This window comes from Coloeus monedula (assembly GCF_965178545.1).
Source record: "Coloeus monedula genome assembly, chromosome: 3".
Classification (NCBI taxonomy): domain Eukaryota; kingdom Metazoa; phylum Chordata; class Aves; order Passeriformes; family Corvidae; genus Coloeus; species Coloeus monedula.
In genome coordinates, this window is record NC_138783.1 from 8052466 (window position 1) to 8078285 (window position 25820).

Genomic DNA, 25820 nt, shown 5'->3' on the forward strand with positions numbered 1-25820 from the left:
AACTGCTTAAATGTACCTGTAAATTAAGTTTTCACTGTAGTTGGCAAGATCCTAATTTTGAAATAGTGTCAGTGGAGTTCAGTCATGGGGATAGTATTGGTAAAAATTGAGATCTTAGTATCTGCATTGGGGAACTTATTAAATAGCTTAATGCTATTTACAGGAATGCCAAGGAACAACACAGAAAATGGAAAACAACTGGAAACTTGAATCCTATAAGAACTCAAACCTAGTTGAAAATACTTTCCAAATTTATGGTCAAGTTCTACAATATTTTCACACATCTCAAAAAAATAGATGGCAAGATCAGTACTTAAAAAAATATTGGCATTTATGATAGAGCTACCTGCTGCTCTGGAACATTGAATAGGAAAAGAATTGGTATAGCAGTACCACTAAATTTTCTTTTGTGAGCTGGAGAGGATATATTAAAATAGAGAGAGAATATATTAAAATAGAGGATATATTAAAATATTGGTTAACTTTCTAGTAATGACAATAGAGATGTGATTTCTGAAATTATTACCAAAACAATAATATTTTAGAGTAATAAACTCATCTGAGACTTTAGTTAACCATGTGCTGGGTAGGTGCATGAATTGATATATGCAACTAAATATCACTTGTATATTCATGAGATGTAGTTCATACACTTTTCATGGAAAGAGCACCTCAGAAAGTGTCAGAAACTTTTTAAAAACTCTGCATTCCATTATTTGCTGAGTCTTTATCCTTTTCTTCTTCCCATGTCAGTGTATGTATATATGTATATTCAGTGTATTTAAATGGTGACGTTTATAGGTTTTTTTTGAGGGACCATCTTGTACTGTAATGAGGTGATTAGATTTGATATCTTGTGCACTTGTTAGCACAATATTTTTCTACTGATATTCTGCTCTTGCGTGTGTGAGTGGTTTCAGTGATTGCTGAACAGCAGTTATAGGTGCCAAGTCCAATATAGGATTGGGACAAGCACGAACAACACAATTCTTTTATAAGTTTGTACAAAGTGCTTTCAAAGTTTACTACGACTGGTTTTAATAGTTTTCCCGTCCAAAGGTATTACCCTTTTTAATATTCAAGTGTGCAAAGGAAGAACTACATTGAGTCAGAACATTAACAGTTTATTAATCATGATTAAAAGTACCAGAAAGTACATTTCATGAGGTGCTGGGTAGAGGAAAGCTAGTTGTGAAGAATAGTTTTAAAACATAATCCTTACAGTTTTACCACTGTATCCTATACTTCGTAGTAGATCTGCTTGCTCTGTGTTTAACTTGTAAACCTTGAAAAGGAATCAAATATGGTGAGCAGGTAGGTTAATCTGTGTCAGGGAACCACTGCTAGTAAAATTAATCAAGTGTAATTACTGTCACTGATGAAATAGATGGTGTTGCATCTGACCCTACTGATCAGGAGGTGCAGCAGCATAGTACCAGACTGGTGTGGAGTTCAGGTCTCATGAACTTCAAGCAGTCTGAAGTCAAAAATGTGTTTATAATGAGAACTTGAAAAACCAGGAAATCTTTTAATAATGTCAGGCTGGTGGCTAGAGTTCTAGGGACAGAGGTGTTAAAGATGTGGTGAACTTTCAGGGTTGTAAGATGTGAACATAAACATAGAATACCTGGTTGGAAGGGACCTCAAGGATCCTCTGGTCCAACCATTCTTGGCAAAACCATGGCCTAGTCACGACAGCCCAGCACCCTGTCTGGCTGTATCTTGAGTGTCCAACCTTGGGGAATCCAGCACTTCCCTGGGAAGATTGTTCTCATTGTGGGATAGGTTATGTGCAGTCAGATGGCTTTTAGAAAGGGAGTCTTGGGTACCGTGAGCAGAGGTCCTAAACTTGATTTCAGTGGAAAGCTTCCTGAAGAAATGTTTGCTGTTTCCTTACATGTATACATTGAAATACTTCTAATTATTCTGGTTCGTACCTTAGCTTGGGGGAAGAGGGAATATCCTTGCTCTGTCTGCTAAGTTCTGTATCACTTAAATGTCCTGTCTTAAATGGTCAGTAGGATGCAAAAAAAACACAATCCAAAAAGCAATCACCAGGTCTGCAAAGTTGAACAGTGAATGAAACAAGTGTTCTGCAGCATCACTGTACCTAACCTATGTGCAAGAAGAAACAGACATGGCATTCCTGGGATTTTGAATCTTACAGAACAGGATTGAAGTTATCTATTGTATACATTTCTAGATATAAGTCATGCTGAAGGGGAGTAGAACATTAATTCTGTGGCAGTACCCTTCATGTTTCACCATGTGATAGTGAGCCATGACCCTTCAGCAAGTTATTGTAGACTTTTTTGGGTTGCAGATGAGGTTTGCCAGCAGGAAGAGTTGTTATCTCATTGGGAGGTAAATGATCTCTTGATGTTGCCTGTTTGGATTTAGTAAACAATTTGCAACTCCTCATGGACTCATAGGAGAAGTTGCAGCACCGCTGAACCATTGTTATGCAGTGGGCTGTTGTTCTTTGGAGCCTTTGTTGCAGACTGAGTTCAGTACTTGAGAATATTCTTGTTCAGTTATTTTGGCAGGCTTAGTTCCCCTGTGACTTGAAGATTGCACAATTCTCTGGTAGGAGGTTTTGCTATTTAAAAATACTTTAAAATACTTTACTTTTTAGTTTATCCATACAGAAGACTAATTGTTTCAATTACTATGAGGTGTATGTTTAAGAAAATGTGATGATTTTTTTTTTTTTTTTCTTCCTTGAGGAAAAGAGGGAGACCTCTTAAAGAAGAGGTCTTGAGACAGAATTTGAGAGTCCATGTTAAGAGTATATATGCATGGCTGTGATTCTTACGGGAATTGTTTTTATTTGGAGGATAGGATCACTTTCTAGGGAAAGCTCCTGACATTCTCTGCAGTGTGGCACAGCCACCCAGTAGCAAGGTGCATTATGCAGCAGTTGTCCTTGATACAAATGCTTTATAGTTGAGGATAAGTAATTCTTAATGCTTGGGTGCCCCATTACATACTTCATCAGCTTCTTTTCTACTTGGCATGGCTTGAAACAACTCTAATAAGTTACACTTACTGTATGTGTATTGTATGTATAATGTGCTTTATTATTATGGGTGCTTTTCAAACCATGCTCATGTACCCCAAGCCTCTTAATTAAGAGACCAACAGAATACCCACAGGAATGCTTTTATATTGTGCATACAAATTGTTATAGTCTTTCACCTTCATCACTGTTTTTATAGTAACTTGTTTCTGGTTAAGTCATGGGGGGAGGAAATCTTTTTTGAACTGGGTGTTTTAGAGATTCCAGTTTTCCTTTGATTTATTAATTTTATTTTGGAAAAAGGTTTTAAAAATCAGGATTCTAGACTGAAAGAAAAATTTGAATGCTTTCCCTCAGCACAGATGTGTTTTCCCTTTGTGAAAATAAACTGGCTGTCCCTCATACCTAATAATGCTGCCTCTGCATAAGTAACAGTTATAAATCCATGTACTTGGATGATTAAGTGAAGTATTTTCTATGCATTTGACTGTTAAAATCAATTGGGAATGTTTCTCTGTGATGTTGCTTTCATTTTTAACAACTCTCCTATGGTTTCCTGGATTTTGACAGTTTGATTTTCCTCTGGTATTTCTATCTGCATAGATATTTTATAATACTAGGCTGCTGGCTTCGTCTTTTGAATTACTTTTTTTATTCAAATACCTAATACATTGTTTTCTGTATTTTTGTTAATACTAGTTTCTCTTTGTTTTCTAAGAGAAACACGGAAATAGAAAAAGGAACAAAAGCTTTCCTTTTTTTACCTGATCTAGTAAACTAGTTAAAGATGTTCAGAAGTTCTTCAATGCAATTGAAGTACTAAAATCACAAATGGAGCTGCATCTCCCTCTTTTGGAAAATCGAGGCATGACTTCATGACTTGGCTTAGAAGGATAGGCTTTTGTCTTTTTCATATCTTGATTGTATTTTATTTTTAGTTTATTTTCTTTCCCTGAGGGAGAAGGGAAGGGGAAAGAAGGGGGAATTGTGAACAAATATTTAATGTCCATAATAAGTTTAGATTGTAATAGCTGATGTTGTGATGTATTTACAGAGGAAATAAATCTCCAGTGCTTTATGAATGACACAGATTTGTCTGCAGAACTTTGTTAAACATGTAAAACACCTGAAAAGTACTATTATGTCTGATAACTAAGGCATATTTTTTCAATATTTGATTTAAATGCTTGCCCCTTTAGCAGGTTTCCTTTCCAGAAAACTGTTAAGAAGAAAAACAGCAAACCAGACAGCTTTGTATCAGCTGACATAGTTTTGACAGTAATCATAAAATGATGAGGAAAATAAAGCTGGGGGAAGGAATAATGTGACTAGTGTTCTATTACTTTTTCTTGCCAGTGTAACCAATTTGCAATTTAGGAAGGAGAACAGCCTGGAAGAAGTAACATGCTGTCCATTCTTTCCAAAACTTCATTTCAAGGTTTATATTCAATTCACTGTAAGGAAATAACTTCAGTGAGTACAAGCACCTTGACAGATACACTTGATTTCTTGGTTATTTGGAACAGTATGAATGGAGTATGGCAGTTTTTCAGGGGAAGTTGAGTTCTGGAAAGATCTCCCATTTTCCATGCCTCTTGCCCCACCAGTTTGGGTAAAGGTTCATTTGGGAAGGTACTCCTAAACTAGGGGAAGCTGAAGTGTTGAAGAGCTGATTCATTTACTTCCTTGCTGCCTCTCCTGAGCTTTGTTACAGGGCTATGCAGGAGCAAGAAGGGCGAGGCAGTGGTGGAGAAGCTGTGTTTGCTTCTTCCTTTCTTGCCTTATATTTCTGAGGCTATTAAAGGGAAAAAAATATCTGGCCTCTAAAATCTGTTAGGTAGAGTGAGACAATCACAGAATAATGCTCTTAACTGTTCTGTTCAATCCCAAATTTTTATCAGGCTTTGTATTTTTATCTAAAGCTTCTTTAAAGCAAACTGTCAGAGAAGAAACTTTAGATTTCAGTCCTGGGCTCTGCAGCAGGTTGCACTGTGTTATCAGAAAGTGTTCTGCTGTGCTCCCAGGCATTAAGAACCAAACATACCAAAATGCTGCCTCTATGCTCTAGTGCTTCTCTCACCAACTTGTACTGACCTGTAGAAAGAAAGGAGTAGTTGCTCTCTTTTTTCCTCTGTGTTTGTGAGGTGGTGATATGATTTTATTTGCTGTTGTAAATGGCCTCAGTGTACACTGTCCACTGGCAAAAGATGATCAGAACTGTGCATTCTGTCCTGGGTGCTAAAGTCAGGACTGATACTTTTTGTGGAAGAAAAAGGACAGGCAGGGGTGTACAGGGAAGGGTACTTTCAGCTGATAGACCATAGCAAGGTGGGGGTCAGTCTCTTCTCCCAGGTAAGGAGTGACAGGACAAGGAGGAATGTCCTCAAGTTGTGTCAGAAGAAGTGTAGATTGGATATTAGGTAAAACTTCTTCACTGGAAGAGTGGTCATGCATTGGAACAGGGAAGTCCTGGAGTTGCGATCCCCAGAAGTTTTCAAGAAAACATATGGATGTGACACTTGGGGACATGGCTTAGTTGTGAGCACAGTGGTGCTGGGTTAACTGATGCCTTTTCCTGGTCTTAAAATCAAGAGTCAAACACGGTTAGAAGGGAAAAAGGGATTTTACCTTGGTATTTATTTTATGGATCCTTAGGGGCACTACGTCCAGGTCGAATGCACTGAAATGCACATCGCAATGCACACCCCCAAAAGATCTGGTATCACATTATAGGTGTTACTAATTAGCAGATCTATCAAAGATTCCCCAATGAGAGGCTCGAGTGAGCTCCCCTCCCCAAGGAGCCTTCCCCTGGATGGTTCTATCTCAGTTTACAGAAGGTGTTCTGGAGAGGACCTTGGGGTCTGGGGCACACTGATCCCAAACTACGAAGCTTCTAAAATGTTTAGTCTCCTAGCTGAACAAACAAGTCCAAGAATGTAGGCAAAAAGCACTAAGAATACAGAAGTTGTAAAAAGGTATAACAGGGGTATAAAAGAAAAGACAAATAATCTTCATGGCATCAAACAGACTCAATCTTTTCCAACCTAAACAATTCTGTGATTCTGTTTCTGGAGCAACTTGAAGGTGTTGAGAAAAGAATGTACAATTTTAGGAAAAAGAGAATAGCAGGATTGTATTGGTGTCTTGAATGCAGGACATGTCTTTGAAAATGAACAGCATTTATGAAATAAAATCTAAGACCAGGTTTTCTTACAGGAGCAATGTGTCCAAAGTATATTGGGTCAAATTCTTTTGTATTCTTGTAAATTTATAGTGCTTTTTCTTGGTTACCCTATTTATCTACAGCAAATGTAAAAAGGTAAACTTTTATTTTCTACAGTGCACATTATACTAAAAAAGACTTGATATTCAAGCAGTTGTTTTCAGTCTTCATGTACTTATAGAACAACTGAGGGAGGGAAATACCTTGATGCTAAATTTCTAGTAAATTTCATGTAGTAGAAAAACCTTGTTATGTTATCACAGCATCTAATGTAAACTTCCTAGGGAGTCTTCAAGAGTTTATCCTGCCCTTGTTTTATGTTTTGGCTTGAACTTGCTTTTAAATCAGATGCGTGTTATTGAGATGAGATGATGTTTCCACCTGTATTCCTGTGGCTTTTATATTTGGATAATTTTGTGTCAGAAATGAATAGATCTGAAGCTGATGAAATACTATAGATTGTAAAATGCTGAAATAATAGCTTATTGCCCTTATATTACAACTTACTGACATTTCCATATTTATATTAAAGCTAGTCCACACTCTCATTTATTAGCTATTGTTGATTTGATGGCCAATTTAATTTCATCGTTGTATTAAAAGCCACATATACCAAGAATCATTCTAAATGCTTTCACGCTATTAAAGTAATGAAATAATAATACAGTGTTTCAGAGCAATTTATTGGCTTGCATATATTCATCAGTTAGTTAGTTAGTTATCATTTCCTCATTTTCCTTTCCCCAACTTGAGTATAAGTGATAAACCACTATATAACAAATTTCTCAAACAGCAGAAAGATGTCTAAATTCTTTATATATATATATATATATTTTTTTTTTTTAAGAACTAGTCCAGAAGATTATAGTTTTAAATCAAAATAAATATCTGAAAAATAAGGAATGACAGCATGGTTTTTTATTTCTGATGTTTGACCCTGTCTCCTAATTAATGGAAACAGAGGCAGACACCTTATGGGAGCACATCATAATTAAATGAAATGCTCATGTATGGATTTGAAGTCTGCTTTAGATGCAGGAACTGAAAGCTAAAGGAGTGGTTGCTGAGCAGAGCATTTGTCTGATCTTGTACAACTGTCCCTTGAATTATTCTCTCACACTGTTCTAGAGATCTATGTATGTGTACTTTGGAAGTTGGGGTAGCCAAATGGAGCTGATGTGAAGAGAAGATGAAGGTAGGCAAACACAAAGAAAAAAGGGATATTCATAAACATACGAATTTTAAATGTGGTAGTTTGTGTCCTGATCTCCTGCACAGTTTCATCTGTCATAAATAGCAAAACCACATTAAGCTCCATTTTTACAGGTGGATTTATGTTTTATCTGAATTTGTATTTGTGACAAAGCTTTTAAATTTGTTGTAAACCTTTCATACTTTTTAGTAATTATAGATTGTTGTCTTGGTTTGAAGGACAGGTGTCTGCTAAGGAAGTCAGGGGCCTCCCTTGAAATGAAAAATGCAACCCCCTTCCCTCCAAATGATTATAATTTTGAAATCAAGGGGCTTTTAGGCAAAGATATGGGAAATAGGAATAACAGTTCTTTACTGTTATATATCTATATGTGTATAACCAGTCAAACAAACAGCAGTAACCATGGCAGTAGCAGCAAACAATCCCAAACCCAGTCCCAGCCTTCTCGGCTGTCGGGCCCTTTCCCCTCGGGTGCAGTTCCGCTCGCAGCCGGCAGGGGCGCTGGCGGCTCCCGGTGAGCAGGGCAGGTGCGATGGTTCCCCCGCGGCTGCAGGGGGCGCTCCGGAGCGAGCTCGGGGAGCACGCGGCACTGGCGGCCTGGGATCCCGGGAAGGGATGGGACAAAGGCTTCGCAAACCCCTGGGCAGCTGATCCCGGTGTCCGGCCGGACCCTCGGGAACAGCAGCTGGAACGGCAGGGACGAGCCCAAATCCCGGGTGGCAGACGAGATGTATCGAGCTCCGGAGCTGCAGTGGGAACCCCTCTCCCGAGGTCTCTGCAGGCAGGGCGTGCGGGGCTACAGAGTAGCAAAGGCGCAAAGCAACAGTGGGGTCAGGGCGGCTGCAGCCTGGCTCCCAGCAGGGCAGGGAAAGGTGGGCTTGGGAATCCTGGGGTTTCTCCCTGAGACACCCGAGCAGATGGGGAAAAGGTCCCTCTTTTACCAAGGTGAGGTGTTAGGGTCCCGGTGCAACAGCCGCTCCAGCGGGCGAGCTCCACTCATGGTAGAAGGAAGGCAGCCAAAAAAGCAGAAGCCTGCAGTGCTGACAAAGGCAGCCTCTCTCTCCCTCTGAGAACAACTGCCCACAAACTCAGGTGAAACAAAGTAGCCCCGTTGGACCCCTCCCTCTGTGGCCAGGTCTTTTGTTTCTCCCTAGCACCCAGCAATTTGTCGCCCCGGCAACATATATGGGGAAAAATTCCTCAAGAGAAAAAAGAAAACAGAAGGGGAATTCCCAAAACCCCAACTATCATGTAAGGAAAAAAATGTGTGGTGTCTCTTCATAAGAAGCCAGAAGATCTCACTGAGTCACAGTAGGTTGAAAATTGCCTGAATGTAAGCACAGAGTTTTCCTTTAAATGCCCCAAGACATCCAGAAGGAGTTGGCAAATGTACTGTGGGTGATATAAAAGGCCTGTGTTATTTTGGAAAGGCAGAATAATGGGATACCCAAGAGTCTCAAATGCCTGAAAAATCAAGGCCTCTCAATCTCACTTGTCCTGCATTGGCAGCATCATTACATTAAATGAGACCTATTTCAGCTTCTGAATTGCTCCTATGTGTTATTGCCTTTTCTTTATGATACTGGACTGACCTCAGAGTGATGGTTTCCCCTTAACTGTAATAAACTGCTTTTGAGAGTTATAAACATCATCAAACAGACTCATAGCCCCTATATTAAGTTTTATCGTACAGCTTACTCCCCATTTCATGAATTTCCTATCCTCTAGTGGAAAGACATGGAACACATTGTCACTTTGGTACTAATGTTGTTGTGAGAAATAGGTCCTGCTTTGTCTTCCTGCAGTCCAGAAATTGGAAAATTGAGATGCACTTTTGCACACTAGTTTTTGCATACCTTCAAAGCCAGCCTTTGTTGGTTGTGTTTTCTCTGACTTCAGCCATACATTTGTTTTTCTACTGTTCTGTATTCAGATCTGAAAGTTCTTCAAAACTAATCACTTAGTAGCACTGATACTGTAAAACTCAGGTTTAAGGGCATGTTTTTTCTATGCTGGATGCAGTCATCTGTGAAATCCACAGCACTTACCACAGTGGTTTGGGATGCTAAACTTCAAGATGCTGAACACTTCAGACAAAAACTTTGAAAATACACCCGACATCCCTATAATGGAAAATGAATCCCTATAATGGAAAATGAATACCAAACATAAATTTTTAACCTCTCCATACAAAAGGTGTACAGTGTAGGTTAAGGTCTTCACTTGTTTTGTTTTGCAGTTGTACTTATATAAACTGTGTGTCTGTGCCATGTCCATTTTTAGAGCAAATTGACTTTTTAATGTCATGTTTTGAAGGACGTTTTCATTCCATCTTTCTGACACTCATTTGTGTGAGACCATTTATTTACATGTATTTATATCTCACTTGGAAGCCAGAATCGTGTGACATTCCAAGGTCTCATCAAGGATTTTGAATGCTTACCAGTAGGGGAGTGGGGGGGGGGAAATGCTGAACTATTTAGGTGAGCTGTTTGTAAAGTTGATGTAGGCAAATTCAGCATGACTTACTTTGAATTTCCTACATTCTTCTGTTAGAAGTTTCCAATGGGAAAGCCATCTTGGAGACTGTGGAATAGGGGAAAAAAAAGCTCTTTTTAATAGAATTCTAGACAGGCTTGCTGTTTTAAGACATTTCCCTCTCTACATACACGCACAAAATCATGTTGTCCGTGTATTATACAGTTTGATAATATATTTATCTCATGTCTCAAAGAAGTGGTTAATGTAGATGGTGGCAAGTTCTTCACCACTTATTTTGTCTTCATTTCATTCTGTCTAAATTTGGGCAGTTGTGCTGGTTTGGACAAATTTGGAAGAAAAATATCCTCTGATAGAAGTCAGGTTACAACCTACCCTCCCCCACCAGGTTCAGAAAAAAATGAGTTTTCCTCGAAGGAAAGTGAAAGAGATAGAAACTATTTATTTAACAAACACACAGGAGAAGGATAATGATGGTAAATAATAAAACCTCTCACTGTGGAGAGAAACCTGGGAAAATTTCAGAGTCCTTCTGTACATCTCTCTCCCCCTCCTTCGAGCTGGGTCGGTGTGGGCCCACCTCCAGGCCTCAGTGGAGAACTCTCCCAAAATGTTATGATGTTGAAACAGTCCAAAAAAGAAGGAAAAAAACCAAAGTCACAGGAAAAACAAAGTTCAACTCTCTGTCTCTCTCCGGAGTAAAAGGGCCGAAAGCTGGCTGAAAAGCAAGCAAGCTGCTTCCTCTGCTCTTGCTGCTGTTAGCTCAATGCAGAGAGCTGTCTCTATCTCTGTGTCCTTGAAACAAACTGCATTGAAAAGTTTTGCTCAGGTTTTTTTTTTTTCCTCTTCCCCCTCTCAGGCTCAGTTTAAAGGCATAGAAAGGCACAAAATTAATTTCTGGGCATAGAACAGCTACAGGGGATACACATCATAAAAGTCACCCCAAGACAGCAGTGTAAATATTACTCTTTTGAGATCCTGGTTTCTTTCTTAACCAGTTTTCTCTGTTTTTTAACTATTTGGGGAGGATGTATTACTTTGTGTCAGAAACTTGGATTTCCTTTTTCCCCCTGCACTTGTCCTCTTGTTGGAGTGTTTTCTGTAATAATAGGATCAGAAGCACAGGGGCTATTTTTACCTAGGATTTTCTCTAACTAAAGTCTAAATAAGTGTAAAACAGGTTACTTGTGATGAGAGGCTAAGTTTTTGTCAGTTTGCTTGGTTCACTTGACATGTGTTTCATGCTGTAGTAGTATGCATTTTAAAAGCTTTATTTAATGGGGGCTCTAGTTTTTTTATCAAATAGTGAGATGTGCCTCCTCATATACATTGAGGAATGATCAGGGCCTCTAGAAAATGATGTAGGTAAATCCCAAGGCCAGCTTGAAGAAGCCTAATTTAATGTACATTATGGTTTTATGTATGTTCTTTAGAGAACAATTATTTGAGTTAATGAGAAAATGTAAAGTCAGCTATAAAGTGTTGATGAACTAAGTAGTAGCTAGTTAGGCTGCAACTTTTATGAATTTGTTTTTACTCATTTCAAACTAATTTGGAGGAAAAGTACAGTATCTGCTAAACAGATTTGTAGGTACTCTGTCAAAATGGCTGTGTAATGACTATATTCAGTATTCCTTACATGTAAAATCTGTAACAGCACATTCAGAGTATACCCAGCAGCTAATTTTTATATCTGGACATTGCAGAGAAGGGACCACAAGTCATAATTTGGGGTGAGTGGAGCAAGAGTTTTTACCTGTCTTTGTTTTATGTGTGCTTTATATTTTTACTCCTTTTGTTGCAACACTTATTTATCTGTAATTGTTTCAAGAAATAGCAAAAATATGGGAATTAAAGGTGTCAGACTGTTTTCAGTAGAGTTATTTTTGTCAGTCTTGGGTTGAATTGCTATTTGTTTTGTGGTGCCATTCAACTTTTTCCAGTTTTTTTTTTTTTCTTTTTTTTTGCTCTTGCTTCAGCTAAGCATGATGGTGTGAGAGTTCTATCTCAAGAAACTTCAGAAAACATTATTTGAAGTCTTTTTATTTCTAACTTTATTAATAAACTTTATACAATATCAGGAGAGAGGAATAAGCTGAGTACAGACCTTGTTAATTAAGCCTAGGAGAGACTCTGTAAATGGTATTCACATAAAATTAAGAAAGGTATTAAACAAGCATAGGAGCTAAGAATTGAAATTGTCGGGGATCACCTGATAGATCTGTAAGGACACCGAGTTGATTATGCATCTACAAAGTAGAGAAGGAAAGGATTCAACTTTACCAGCTGTAGGGTTGTAATAATTGTTTTCTTGACTCTGCTTTCTCTGTGGACAGCCCATGATACTCAAAAATTGCAGCAACAAATGAGCAAGCTTGAGGTTTGTACTGTTGGGGTGAGTTTAATCTATGACCATGGCTGGATATATTTGAAAAATGTTTCTTAAGACCACCTACACTGTAAAGAAAGCAACGAATAAATTTTATGATTACTTGTTTAAAATAAGTGCTCCCCCACTTTTTTTTGGAGATTTTTCTGATATTTGCATGGTTTAGTTTCATGACTTCTGTTGTTGGAGAAATGTATCCTTTTCTTTTGAGCATGGGAGTTTTCTTGTATCTTTGCATAATAGAACTGAAAATAAAGTTTCAAAACAAAAATTTAGATTGTGAGCCTTAAAACAGAGCAGACTCTAAAGTTTGACTGTTCAAGTGTGTAAACCCAACCCTTAGAATGGTAGATCTCCACCATTTTTTATGGCTCTACATTATTACTATCATTATATATGACAAATAAATATATGTATTTCTTGGAAGTTTTAGTTTTATCTATTAAAATTCTGTCTGTGAAAGTTGCTAGAAACTTGTACAACTTCCTGTAAGTCTCTCAGTTCCTGGAAAGTGAAATCATTAAACTTGGCTTTGTAAGTGTTTTGAATAAATGAAAAACTAGTACTTGAACAAAATGACTTCCGAATAAATGGTAAATCAAATGCGCTGGTGTCTCACAAATGAGGGGAAATATAGTCAGTTTAAGTCACTACAGAACAACAGAAGTTCTTGTACTTTGTCAGAAGGATGGGGTACAGAGATTGGTTGTGCAGTATATCTGTAGAAGTGTTAGTTGAAAAAGTGAAATAACTGGTTGATCATTTAAATGGTTTTCTAATATCTTTTTTTCCCCCAACCTTTTCATTGCTTAATGGTTTAAATTAAAGACTGTTCGTGACTGAATTAATATACCATAATAAAGAAATTTTAAGTTTTCCCCTCCAGTATCATCTTTGGATTAAACCAGTACTAGAGCTAATTAATGTTCTGAATGTAGATTAATTACTTCACATTTCTTAAATGTGCTCACCCTTCATAAGCCTGTCTAGTATGAATTACACTAAAATACTAGAAAAAAGGAATGTCAACATGAGTAGGTTATTATATGCAGTAATTGTCTTATTTCTGTGATGGGTAAATTGAGGCAAAATAATAAAGGAAGCAATAGCATCACCAGAAGTGTGATATTAGAAAGAGGAGATAAGTTTTATTATCTTAAGAGTAATTTGCAGATTGTCAATGCTATATCAGCAAGGAGAATCTTCACAGTGTTGATGTAATTTGCAGAAGTACTCTTTGGGTCAGCTTTGCTAGTGCAGTTAACGGAATAAATTTTCCATGCAACTGTACAATCTTTGCAATAACTTTCTCAGCTTTTTCTGATGAGGTTTTTGGTGTTAATTACTCCATCTTATAAAACCTATTTTGAATTGTTGGAATTAATACTATGTACTGAGGCACAGCAATCATACTTCCCTTGCCTTTTTCTGTCAACTTCCATTAACCTTCTGCATATACATATTTTCCTCTTTGTTGGTCTAGATGACTTTTAAAAGGTCCCTTTCAACTAAAGTATGCCGCGATTCTGTGATCTTGCCTTCTTCCGTGGTTGGGTTAAGGATACAGATAATCTATCAAAACAGTGAAAGACAATTGCCAGAGATGAAAAGGCAATTCTTTGGTAATTTTGTCTTCCAGACTACCTGTTATGAATTAAGAGCAATGACAATTCACTTTTTTAAACCAAAAAAAGAAAAAAAAAGAATGGGAAAAAAGCTCAACCCCCTTCCCTTTTTATTTGAAGCTTCTTATAATTTCATGGTTTTTCTTACAAAATAAAAAAGCCCCATAAAACCAACAACCAAACTAAAAGTCTCCGTCATCAATTTCTTCAAAAAACCAGAATTAAGAATTCCACGCCTTCACTTGCTTGTACATTTCTAGGTTTTAAATTTGCAGACCATCTGTGTTACTGTTTTAGTGGCACCCAAGATACCAAGCAAAACTAGAGTGGTGCTGTTCCTTCTGTGCTGAGGAGAGGGAAGGTGGGATAGGGTGGGAGGAGGTGAGAGAGGTGGAACTTTTTCTTCATCTTGACCCAAAAGCTGTCCTGTGCTGCTTGTGTGATCTGTGGTTCCAGTCCGTGTGACATTGTTAAGGACTCACAGACCATGGAAAAGAAGATGAAATTAAGATACTAAAATTGCCTTACTAGATTGTTTGTTTGCCAAGTTAAACAAATAACACTTCTCATCCTAATGGCATTATACTGCATGTCTATTTAAATTTATAACAACATGGAAAGGAAATAGCAATGACAGGGGTAATTAGGGAACCTAACAGTAATCCATTTGGGAAGGCTTCTGCTCCCATTACTTATATAAAGCTTGTATATATCCTCACCTTTCAGCTCTTGCTGGTGAACATCACTCCTGTCTGACATGTCTGGTTTACTGCCCCTTTGCAAATCATCTCTGCGAGCAGGGTCGTTCTTCCTTCTCTTGACTTGCATTGTGTGTTTGTGTGTTCTTTAAATTAAATTTCTCTGTAGCCTACTATTTCATTCCCTGCTAAGGCTTGCATAGAAGGTGTTCTGTGAGTTATAAGTGACTGCCTGCATATGTTGTGTTATTTTATAGGTGGTGATTCGTGCTCAAAACGGCGCCCTCCTCTATCGTATTTCACCCTGGGCAAGATATGTGGTCCGTGATGAAGACAAAGTGAATTATGATTGGGTTCACTGGAATCCACCACAGTCATATATAGTAAGGCTTCAATATTATTTTCAAGAGGTGTATCGTGTTATCTATATATCCCTGTTTGGAAGAAAATAAAAGGAGATAGCAAACTAGTTAAAACAGCTACCTGAGAAATGAAGGGCTTTTATTCATGGCTTTGACAGAAATAAGTATCTTTAATGATGGATGGTTTTGACCTGCTTTTTCAGCCTCCTGTAGAATATATAAAAAAATAGTTATTAATGTGGTATTTTAAACTTGGTTTCCCACCTGTTAGGTAAGATTGACAAGTATTCTGGGACAAGATGGCTCTTTGTGGTAGGGGGGAGAGCAGGGAATTATCTGTACTTGATTTAAGGATTGGTTATCTACAAATGCGAAGTTCAGTACTCAACATTGTTAATTTTGTATGAAGTCAGAAAGAGACTTTAAAAAAATAAGGTGCCCACGCTCCAGTCAAATCCCAGTTTCTTTGTATCAGGAAAATCCCGTTATTGAATTTAAAGCCCTCTTACTTCTCATGCACTGCTGTAAGGGAGAGAACTCTTTGCATGATATGTGAAATATACCCTAGGAGAACATTTGGAAAGTTTGGACTGTCTGAGTGATGTTGTTTCATATTAAACTTTTTGATGTTTTCCCTGAGAAATGGTATGCAGTGGTTTATATTAGAGGTGCTGTAGCCTCTATTTTGAGTTAAATTTTAGCACCCACTTCAAATTATGAAGAGAAAAGGTTACTGACATGGAAAATATTTTCTTAAAAAATAGATAACATACTGTACAGTAACTCTTATTGAAGTCCATAGTCTTTATCAGTTTAGTGGCCTACTCTGTATATGATGCTGTGTGACACCTCAATCCCCTGTGAGAAAAGGAATTTGTAAGTATTTGGAAATGCAGTGATTGGGATGACCTCGAGTGAAAAGGAGGCCAGAACAGTTGGGTGAAGACAAGGCCTTACTGGAAAAAAGAAGTACTTTTATGAATAGTAGAGGTGAAAATAAAACGAAGGTAACAAGCCTCAACCAAAAGTTTTATTCTTCACATTGTTTCTTTAATTTCTGTTCACATATGTGTATTCAACTAATTTTGTTCTGCCTTTTCAAAATGTCACCTGAATAATAAACAAAAAAATAGGATATTAACTTCAATGGCCTCTATATTCTTCAAATGTTTTCACCCATTTAGAAATGCTGTGTACTCATCTCAAAACTTGGCATTTTTAAATTATATTTTAATCCTAAGTAATTAGAATATAGGTGATTCTGTGCTGTGGAACTGTATTCTTTAGGAATAAAACATTTATTAATTTCAATTAAGAGAAGACAGCGATTTCACGTATCTGCAAAAGGCAGATAATGCTTAAAAAATAAGATCCTATCTTACTGTTTTCTCTATCTTCAAACAAGCTTCATAGTAATTCAGAAGGACTCCTAAGCTGTTCCTAATGACAACTTTTTGTTTTTTTCCTTATAGCATAAGAATCCTTCCCCCAAGAGATTAAAAAGCCTAAGAATCTATGAATCACATGTGGGAATTGCTTCCCCAGAAGGGAAAGTAGCTTCTTATAAAAACTTCACATACAATGTACTACCTAGAATAAAGGATCTTGGTAAGTAATACCAGGAATGCTTGAAGAGATAATTTTTTTTGTGCCCGCGCTCTTGTTAGAATTCTAAGATAACTGTCAAGTATTTATAGATTTTTTTGCATTTTGCAATTATACATACTATAAAAATAGATTTTATTTTTATAGTATGTGAGCAAAAAATTATAAACAAGTGAAATCTATGGAGAACAAACAAAGACCGAAATAGGATATGTGAATCAAAACCCATTCCAAATTTTTAAGGAAAATGATTGTTAAAGCCTAGGTAAGTATTACCAGGCAATTTGCTTTTGGCATGGTTTGCTTTCAGCTTGAAAAAGGATCTGTTTTAGTGACAGTCTTCAGAAAATACTTCATCCTTAATTGGTTCTACTAATGTAAAACTTAGTCCTAAGGAGAGACAAAATAAATACCTGCATATTTTTTCTTTGTTTTGCCAGAATAAGCATGCTAGACTTTTTTTATCCCTGAACAGTAGCTCTGAAGCATCAGAACAAGGAAACTTTAAATGTGGAAAATCTTCTTCAGGAAAAGAACTTCTGGTATATTGGAGAGGGTGTGTAAAAGAGCTGGTAATGTTATCTCAGGAAACAGAGCAAAACTGTTCACCTCAATTTCTCTTTAACTACTTTTTCCCCATGGTGTCTTTGCACTGTTTCTGTAATGGACAATGTTAGAACTTACTGGCTTTTACTGCCTTTTGATGAAATATGTATTTTACACTCTGCTGTAAAATAATCATGACATCCGTAGCTGAAACCTCTGTGGATGGTGGCTGTGTTTGTGTTTGTTTTTTTTTTTTTTTTTAATTTTATTTATCAGATTGCCTGAAGAAGATATGGTCTTGTAACTTTACATGTTGAGTCAGTGTTTTGTGGCTTTTGCCTTTCAATAATCTTGAGGTTGCAGGTGAGATGAGGGAGTTTGCACATCTGGAAGTCTGTAATAAAAAAGTAAATTTGGATTTTACATGACATATCTGTGACTCTTTACTGCAAAGGAATTTCACTTCTCCCAGGAAGTTAATAGCATTTACAGAATTAGGAAAGCATTCTGCTTTGCCTACAAATTTTTCTTTGTGGAGAAATGTATTGAAAAGTCTGATTCACCAAATAATAAAAGCAGTATCAAATTGAGGTAGGGTATACAGAAATGATAACTAACATTCCTTCTTGTTTACATTAAGTAAACATTGTGGAAATTAAGCACTTCTAAAATATGTTTTTAAGGTCTGTTAGATTCAGTTCTGGAATGTCTTACTTCTTAGGACAAGCTTAAATACATCACTGTATGAGAGCTGTAATGTATTACTAGTTTGTAGAAATATGTGCATGACAAATAGCGAAATAAATAGCAAGCAAATTGAATGAGATTAATTTGATGTAATGTTGCTATTTATAAAAATGCTGTAAATAAAAATAAGTACAATAAGCCTGAATTTTAAACCAGCAATGAATCTGACAAATTGCTGCGCTCATGCCAACTGTCTTCTAATAATACCTCTGGTTTTAAATGTCACAGCAATAAAAAACCCAGAAAGAATAAAAAAAAAATCCCACAGCATCTTGTTGAAATGAAGGAATGAAGTGAAGATTTTCTTCAAACTGATAGAGAAGTGGTGGTGGTGTGAGTCTCAACAGCCTGTAGATAACACCTGATTCTTTAGAGTTCCCTTCCTTGAGAATGCACTGAACTATCTTAGGTGATACAACCCGGTGTCCCCCAGCCCTCCTGGACTTCCTTGGTTCTTGAGTGAACTCAGAAATAAAGCACATTACACTTGTGTTTTCTCTTTTCGGAAGACTCTTGTAGAGAGGATGTAACTATTAAAGTTGGAAAAAGTGGTTCTGAAGGGGTAAAATGATTTCATATGGCGTGAAGTTGTAGTATTGTCTCTAAGCTGGAGAGATGTGAGTCTGACAGATGGACCACTTGGTGGATAAGGAATTGGCAGGGTGGTCACACTCAGAGTTTCAGTCAATGACTTGATGTCCAAGTGCAGACCAGGGATGGGGTGGCTTCAAACTGAAGGAGGGTGTATTTAGATTGGACATTAGGAAAAAACTCTTTACTCTGAGGGTGGTGAGGCACTGGAATGGTTACTCAGAGAAGTTATGGATGCCCCATCCCTGGAAGGCATGTTGAACAACATGGTATAGTGGAAGGTATCCTTGCCCATGGCAGAGGAGTGGGAACTAGAGGATCTTTCAGTTCCCTTCCAATCCAAACCATCCTGTGATTCTATCAGAGTATGTGTGTCTGGTGACTAACCCTACACCCCCTGACTGCAAGTGTCAGGAGCGAAGCAGAAGTTCAGGACATGCAGGTTGGCATAACTAGTATTCTGAAGTTAAATAAAGATTACACACATTTCTGTCTACATCTAGGAGATTCAATATGTGTAGGTCACTTGACAAATTGACTGTTTCATTTGTAATGGAGATCATGTAAGTATAAACTATTAGGTAGAATTTCTTCTTGAAAGTTACTGAATCTTTAGTTTCTAACTTTTAGGGTCAGAGGCAGCTAAAATGAGAGAAGATTGGAATGGATATACTCCTTTAACTGTCCTGAATGCATTTGTTTGTTATATTTGTTTTTATTATAGGCTATAACTGTGTCCAGCTGATGGCTATTATGGAACATGCATACTATGCCAGTTTTGGTTATCAGGTCACAAGTTTCTTTGCAGCATCAAGGTAGGTTTAAGTGCTCCAGCATCTTCTCTGTTCTTTTCCCTTTCTTCCTTTCCACTGAAGTCAGTATTGCCTTGCAGGTGTGTGTTTGTAGCAATGGGAAGCAATGGCTTAGGTATTTGCTCTACCTTCCTCTTAAATGTGAAACCAATTTGGCAGAGTGATCAGCTGCTCTGTGAAACACTTTGGATAGGATAGAGACAAAAAGTTACTTATGTAACTTCAGCTGCCATAGCGTGTTCTGGGTAATCCACTTCAGCAGTCTTTATGCATGGGTTTGGGGTTGTGGAATTCTTGGCAGTAACAAGCAGGATGTGTAGGGCTTTCTTTTATGACAAACAGAACTGTACACTGTTCATAATGAACTTGATTAAAATCATGGCTCTGTGTATTCTGTGGGAACCTGTTCCCAGGCTTGTTACAGACTGTACTTATGATTTGAGGTGTAGAGTGAAAATAGATGAAAAATTACTTCAGGTAGTTGTTAAGAAAATCATGATAAATCTGGAAGTTTTGATTTTTTTTTGTTTGTTCATTTTATTTTCATTTTTTTGGTTTCTTTTTGTTTTAATCTTGGAGCAGCTGAAGTGGCTGAATTTAGATAGGAAGTTTTTAACTGGCTTGATTAGTTAAAAAAAGGTGTGTCAGACACAGGAGACAAAAATCTTCATTTAAAAATAAGAAAATGGTGTAGTATCTAAGTCAAATAACTAAGCAGGAAAACAGACGATGGTGTATTTTCTGGACTTTGTGGATGTACATTTACTTTTGTGTAATCATTGTGTTACTTTATTCCAGCAATATGAATATATTCTTGTCCCTTATGAGCTAAGGAAATGTTCAATATTAAATAGCAGCTTTAAGTTGTATCTGTTATCTTTTATACTGAATTTGATGTATTATTAAAAAGGGAAAAATAAAACTGAATCTACTTCTGCAAAACATTGTGCGGATGATGGAATTTTTATAATGAAAAATGGTTTGAAATGTTAGTCTGTAAGCCATAGCTACTGCTTAAGAGGCTGAAAAAGTAACCTGTGTATATCTGTAAAGTGGAGAACTGCTGACTTCGATGTGGTTTCCATGATGACTGTTCAGTATTGCCAGCCTAAGTCCTGATTGTACCACGCTGCGTTTCCACAGCCGGTACGGAACTCCAGATGACCTGAAGGAAATGATTGACGTTGCTCACTCAATGGGCATCACAGTCCTGCTTGATGTGGTGCACAGCCACGCCTCAAAAAACTCAGAAGATGGTCTCAACCAGTTTGATGGTACGGATTCTTGTTTCTTCCATTCTGGATATAGAGGCAATCACCAGCTCTGGGACAGCAGGCTCTTTGACTATGCAAAGTGAGTATAAAATGGCACTTCAGCTGTGCTAGTGGTTATTATTTCATACCAGTTCTATTAAAACTACACTCCTTGCTAAACTGGTAAAGTCATTTGGATTGTTCAACAGTTGCAGTATGTGGAGTTAAATTCCTCTACTTGCCTAAATGCTTAAAATCTAACACTAAATGATAGTATTTCAATTTTGTTATTTTCCTGTCATCCATGGCTACCTATGTGCATGTTATATACCATGTGCACTGTATGTATTATATAATGGTGTAGTTACTTTTATTTAAAAATATATTTCTATATAAATACCAATTTCAGTATCTGTTATATAGGAATATATAATTGTGTATTTTATGCATTCTAGAATATTAATATTTTCCTGCTATATAGTATATTGCATATATATAATAGATAATGTTTCTATATAAAAAGAAAAGCTGATGAAAACTTGTAAACTCTGGAAATTTATTGCCAAACTGTCAGGTTGTTGAAATGTAGGAAAAGTTTCCCCCCAGGACAACTAACTCCATTTTAAAGAGCTTCTGGAGGTCAATCAACAGTTAATACAGAACAGGGGTCATTTTCAGTAGACAGTTCTAGAGACACAGTTTGGTCAAGCTTAATTAACCAGTATAAATATAGTGTGTGTCAAAGCATGTATTAATGCCAGATGATTAGCAGTATTTAATATTGTTTACTCTTGTATTCTCTGAGGCATTGGGGGCAAGGAGATTGATCTTGTATGCTGAATGTTTCAGTGGTTTAAATGGAGAAACAGGCACAAGCAGCCCGCTTATTTTAGTCTCCCTCTCACATTTTTCCCATTTGTTCTTCCCTGAACCACCTTGATTCTTCCCTTGCTTGTCTTTGTTTCCCTAAACATTCCACAATAAGTTTTGCATATCTTCACATCTCCTTAAAGCATGTCTTAGTAAAGTCTATACAGAATCAATCATTTATTCCAGGATAAATTCTCTTATTTCCCCCCTTGAGATGCATGATAATCTTGTGTGACCTTCTTATCAATTACAAAGTTCTGTTTTAACCCTTTCAAGGTTACGTTTGAATGGTTCCTGTGGTGGCTCATCACTCAGCAACTGTAGAGTTCTGGTCTCTTGTTAACCTGATAGTTGTTAACCTGTGTGCTTCAGGTTCAATTTCCTTTTTCTCCTGTTTTTCTCCCTTGCTTGCCTTGAATTGCCAAGGACTGGATGGATATGATTACGTTGCACTATTACAAAAGTCATGTTACATAGCATAGGCCAGTTGTTTAATGGAACTCATGGTGTCAAATAAACCAAGTGGGCAGTGTGAAAACTGACTTATGCACTTTAGTACTTAGTAGGATGAGCTGTTCTTTATTTACTTATTATTTGGGACAATTTAATGTATTGTTTCAGGGGGAGTTTTTGAGTTGTGATTTAATTACTGTAAGAAACCCATTTTAGTCCTTCCTATTAAGCTTTAAATTCGTATTCAAATAAACCGTATTTCAAATAATCTTAAAGCTTTAATATCAATATGATAGCACTGCACATTTTATTTCATTTGATGCTTATGAATAATCAACAAGTGTGTGAGTACCAATATCTCTAGTGGGGAAATAGAATGCAGTTATGGACCTTTCTCTGTTTCAAACCGAGGCAAGTTCTTCCTGCTGGGAAAGAAAGTGCTGCTGAGTGTTTGGGAGGATTTATAAGTGAGAGAAACAACAAGCTCATTTTGTGGTAGCTGTTAAGCATTTCTTTGGAAATGAAGAACTGCTTCCATGGCTCAGTTTGGTCAGTGATATGTACCTGTTCTGTGGAATTTCTTTTCGTGCTATGGGACTGGAATAGGTGCCAGACTGAATGCTGGAAAGGGGAAGTGGAAGAGCTGTGAGAGAAGGAGATGAGATTAGGGAGTAGCAAAGACCAGAGAAACTGAAACTCTTCACTGGATGACTGAGGGTCCCTCAAATGTCATTTCCTATCCCCTGCCCTCTTGCAATATTCAACAACAAATTTGGGGTTGTGGAAGCCCTTCCTTTCCTTTCAAGCCTAGGAAGCTGTGAGCTTTTTCTAGTCATTAAGGGTTTCTGCCATCCTAATACCTGAGACAGTAAATATTCTCTATGTGTTTATAGTCAAGTTTTAAGGCTGAAGAGTTATAATCCTCATGTTTATTGTAAGTTTGACGGAACTGGATAAAGAATAGCATTCATGTTTTTCCCCTATTATTTGTGTGTGCAGGTCCCAAGGAAAATTCTGAAAGAATCAAACTGACATTTCGTTGAAAATGTTGGGTTTGGGGTTTTTTTGCCCCCATTTAGTCTGTATTGGCATGCTGCTAATTTCCATACCAGTGGATTAGCAGCTCTAGTCTGGATGAGGGGAGTATAAAAATCTGAGAGAGAGACTCAAGTTGCTGGCAGATGTTGAAAGTTTGCTCAAAATAAATGACAGCAAACACGGTCTATTGAATGGTCTACAGAAAAGCTTGCTTGCTGAGTGAAATTTCTACAGCTAGAATAGCCTTCTATCCTGTACAGAGCTTGTACTAAATCCCTTTCCTTCTGTAGTGGGAAGAACTGTTAAATCTACAGGTACTTAAACATCAAATGCAAAGGATGCTCAATTCACTTTGGAATTGAGAGAAACTAATTCTCTACCGTGAAAGAGATTAGGGAACAATTGCTTTATCAGTTTAGTCTGTCTACATTTTCTTTGAAAGCCAAGATGTAAGTAAGTTTATCTCACAGCATTTGCAAGATTATTCCGTTGTCTGTGAAGGGGACTGTGAATACTTGCTGTAACAGAATGTGGCAAAAGATCTATATCCATGCCAAAAAAACGCGATTATATCCCTTATGTATTTAAATACTATTTTTTAGTAAAATTCATATAAGTAGAGAGTAAATCCAAGAAAAGCAATAATAAAACTGTTCAACAGACAACCTGGATATTGGATCTTGCACCACAGTGCTACTTAAAAAGATGAAGGAATGTTTTGTATTTATTTTTTTTTATCCATATTTATACAAGTGTTGTATGAACAGGGAGATTTTCTGTAAATTGTGAACAGCATTTTAAAATTATGCTGTTCATGATGTCTCAGGAGAGTAGAAACTCAATTTAATTGAAATGAGAACTTGCAGGTAAGTTAACTGGCTGATAGAAAAATACTTTTTGCTTAACTTCTTTCAATAAAAGCATACAAACTGTGCTTTAAAAATCAACCAAAGATATTCAGAAATAAACTTTAATAATTTAAATAGCTCTTGCACATTCTTGTGAGTTTTTCTAAAATGTAGATCCTGAGCGGTTTTTTTTCCTCAAATATGTTAATTTGGTGAATCTTCTTCTCCATCATCTCCATCCTGCCTGTCTATATCTGTGTCTACTCCCTGTTTCCCTCAGCGACCAACCCAAAAACCAGAACCTCAAAGCTTCAGTGAGAATTGCTGTTGATTTTAATATTTTCTGTTGAGAAACAAACTTTTATATAATTTGCCTTGGTTCCTGTTAAAAATTGTGACTTTTCTAGCCCTGAATTCATGAGAGGGAAATGCTTTAATATAAAAGGGGTGCCAGAAACTCCAGACCTGTACTCTAGTTGGCACTGTCTAGTTAGTTTTGGAGGAAGCTAATGGTCTCCCACCTTAGGTAAGAATTCTACTTGTAATTAATTTTGCACAAGGGAAGTATGTAGAAGCTGCTACAAAGTATAACAATTTTTTCTTCCTAAAATCATATTCAAAGGTTATTCAGGCTGCCAGGTTCATTAGAAGTGATGCTGTAGACTCTGGAGACCGGGTGGGATCACAACTGGAGTGATTGATTGTGTTTTAATTTAAATTAATTTCTCCAAATAGCAAATGTGTCTAAAATACTAATCAGGAAAACAATTTAAAAATAATTGTCAACAAGCTATTACCTAGTAAAGATTTTTCCCACAGCACTACATAAATAGAATGTGTAAATGATGTTGCCTTTCTAGACTTGTTGAGGTCTGAGAGTATTGTTTTGACTTTCAAGGCTTTTCCTGTTTTTTCATTAGACTTTGTGGGATTCTATTCTGTCTTAATCCAATTCTGAATGTCAGTAGGTATACTGATATATTTCTGTGAGCCTTTAGGAATAATGGTAGAAGTAAAATTCAGAAATCATGTGGTGTCTTAAGTTTTTTGTTGTTGTTTTTTGTTTTTGTTTTTTTTTTTTTTTTTTTGTTTGTTTGTTTGTTTTTGGTTTGTTGTTTGTTTGGGGTTTGGGGGGGGTGGGGGGGGTTTGGTTTGGTTTGTTTTTTTAATACTATGACCCTTTTCACCTGAGCACTTAGGCAAAATTTTAAGTTATTTCACAGTGTAGGAGATGACTTTGGTACAAAAGTAAGAGTCTGATTTACAATCTGGATTCAATTTTAATTAGTCCAGCTTCCTTGAATGCAGCAGTATAATCAGTAAGAGATAATGTTGGTTACAAGGATTTAGGGCCAGCAGATGTCCCAGCATCTCCTTTGGGCCTTTTTTGAGGCCTTATTTTCAAGGCTTTTTGAGACTGGATGTTGTGTCCATATTCTGAGGGTTAAAAGTCATAACTAAGCTGTGTAATGGAAGAAATCTTTTATTTAGTTTTTTTCCTCCTCCTTCATTTTTATGGAGTTTCGAGTGACATCCACGGCAGATGTGCTTTGAAATGCTACAGGTAGGGTTAATGTATATAAACATTTTGTCCCATGAGCCACAGTTTTTACATCAGGACAACAGATGACTTGCTAGTCCCCTGCTGCCAGTCCAGATGTTCTCTCCAGCTCGGTCTTCTGAACTTCTGGTGGAACAGCTGATTATAGCTCAGTACTTTTTTTTTTTCTTTTTTTTTTCTCTTTTTTTTCTTTTTTAATTCAGTTTTTCTTAAAGTGGGTTATAAGCTGCCATAGCTCAGAAAATGCTTTTAACCTTGCTGTCAGTGCTGCAGAAGCAGGGCAGCTGTCAGGTGCTGAAGTTTGTGTGCTTGTTCTGGTGTAGTTGGCCTCCTTCCCAGCTTGCCCCTCCAGAGTGGGGTGGGTCACCTGAAGCTTTTCTCCGTTGTCCTGTGGTCCACTCTCGGGTGGGTATCTTGGGTGCTCTCTTGCATCTAAAACATCCACCTACGTTTGGATGCTGAGAC

General features: G+C 37.2%; 1 protein-coding gene across 3 annotated transcripts in view; it reads left to right on the top strand.

Moving 5' to 3' along the window:
- GBE1 (1,4-alpha-glucan branching enzyme 1) overlaps positions 1 to 25820 on the top strand; it is a 143116-nt gene that overhangs the window by 44639 nt on the left and 72657 nt on the right. For all 3 annotated transcript variants that reach the window (XM_082277896.1, XM_082277895.1, XM_082277894.1), the window contains exons 4-7: positions 14927 to 15052; positions 16504 to 16639; positions 19245 to 19335; positions 20476 to 20685. In XM_082277896.1, coding sequence (XP_082134022.1) covers positions 14927 to 15052; positions 16504 to 16639; positions 19245 to 19335; positions 20476 to 20685 — 563 coding nt within the window. The remainder of the gene's footprint in view (positions 1 to 14926; positions 15053 to 16503; positions 16640 to 19244; positions 19336 to 20475; positions 20686 to 25820) is intronic.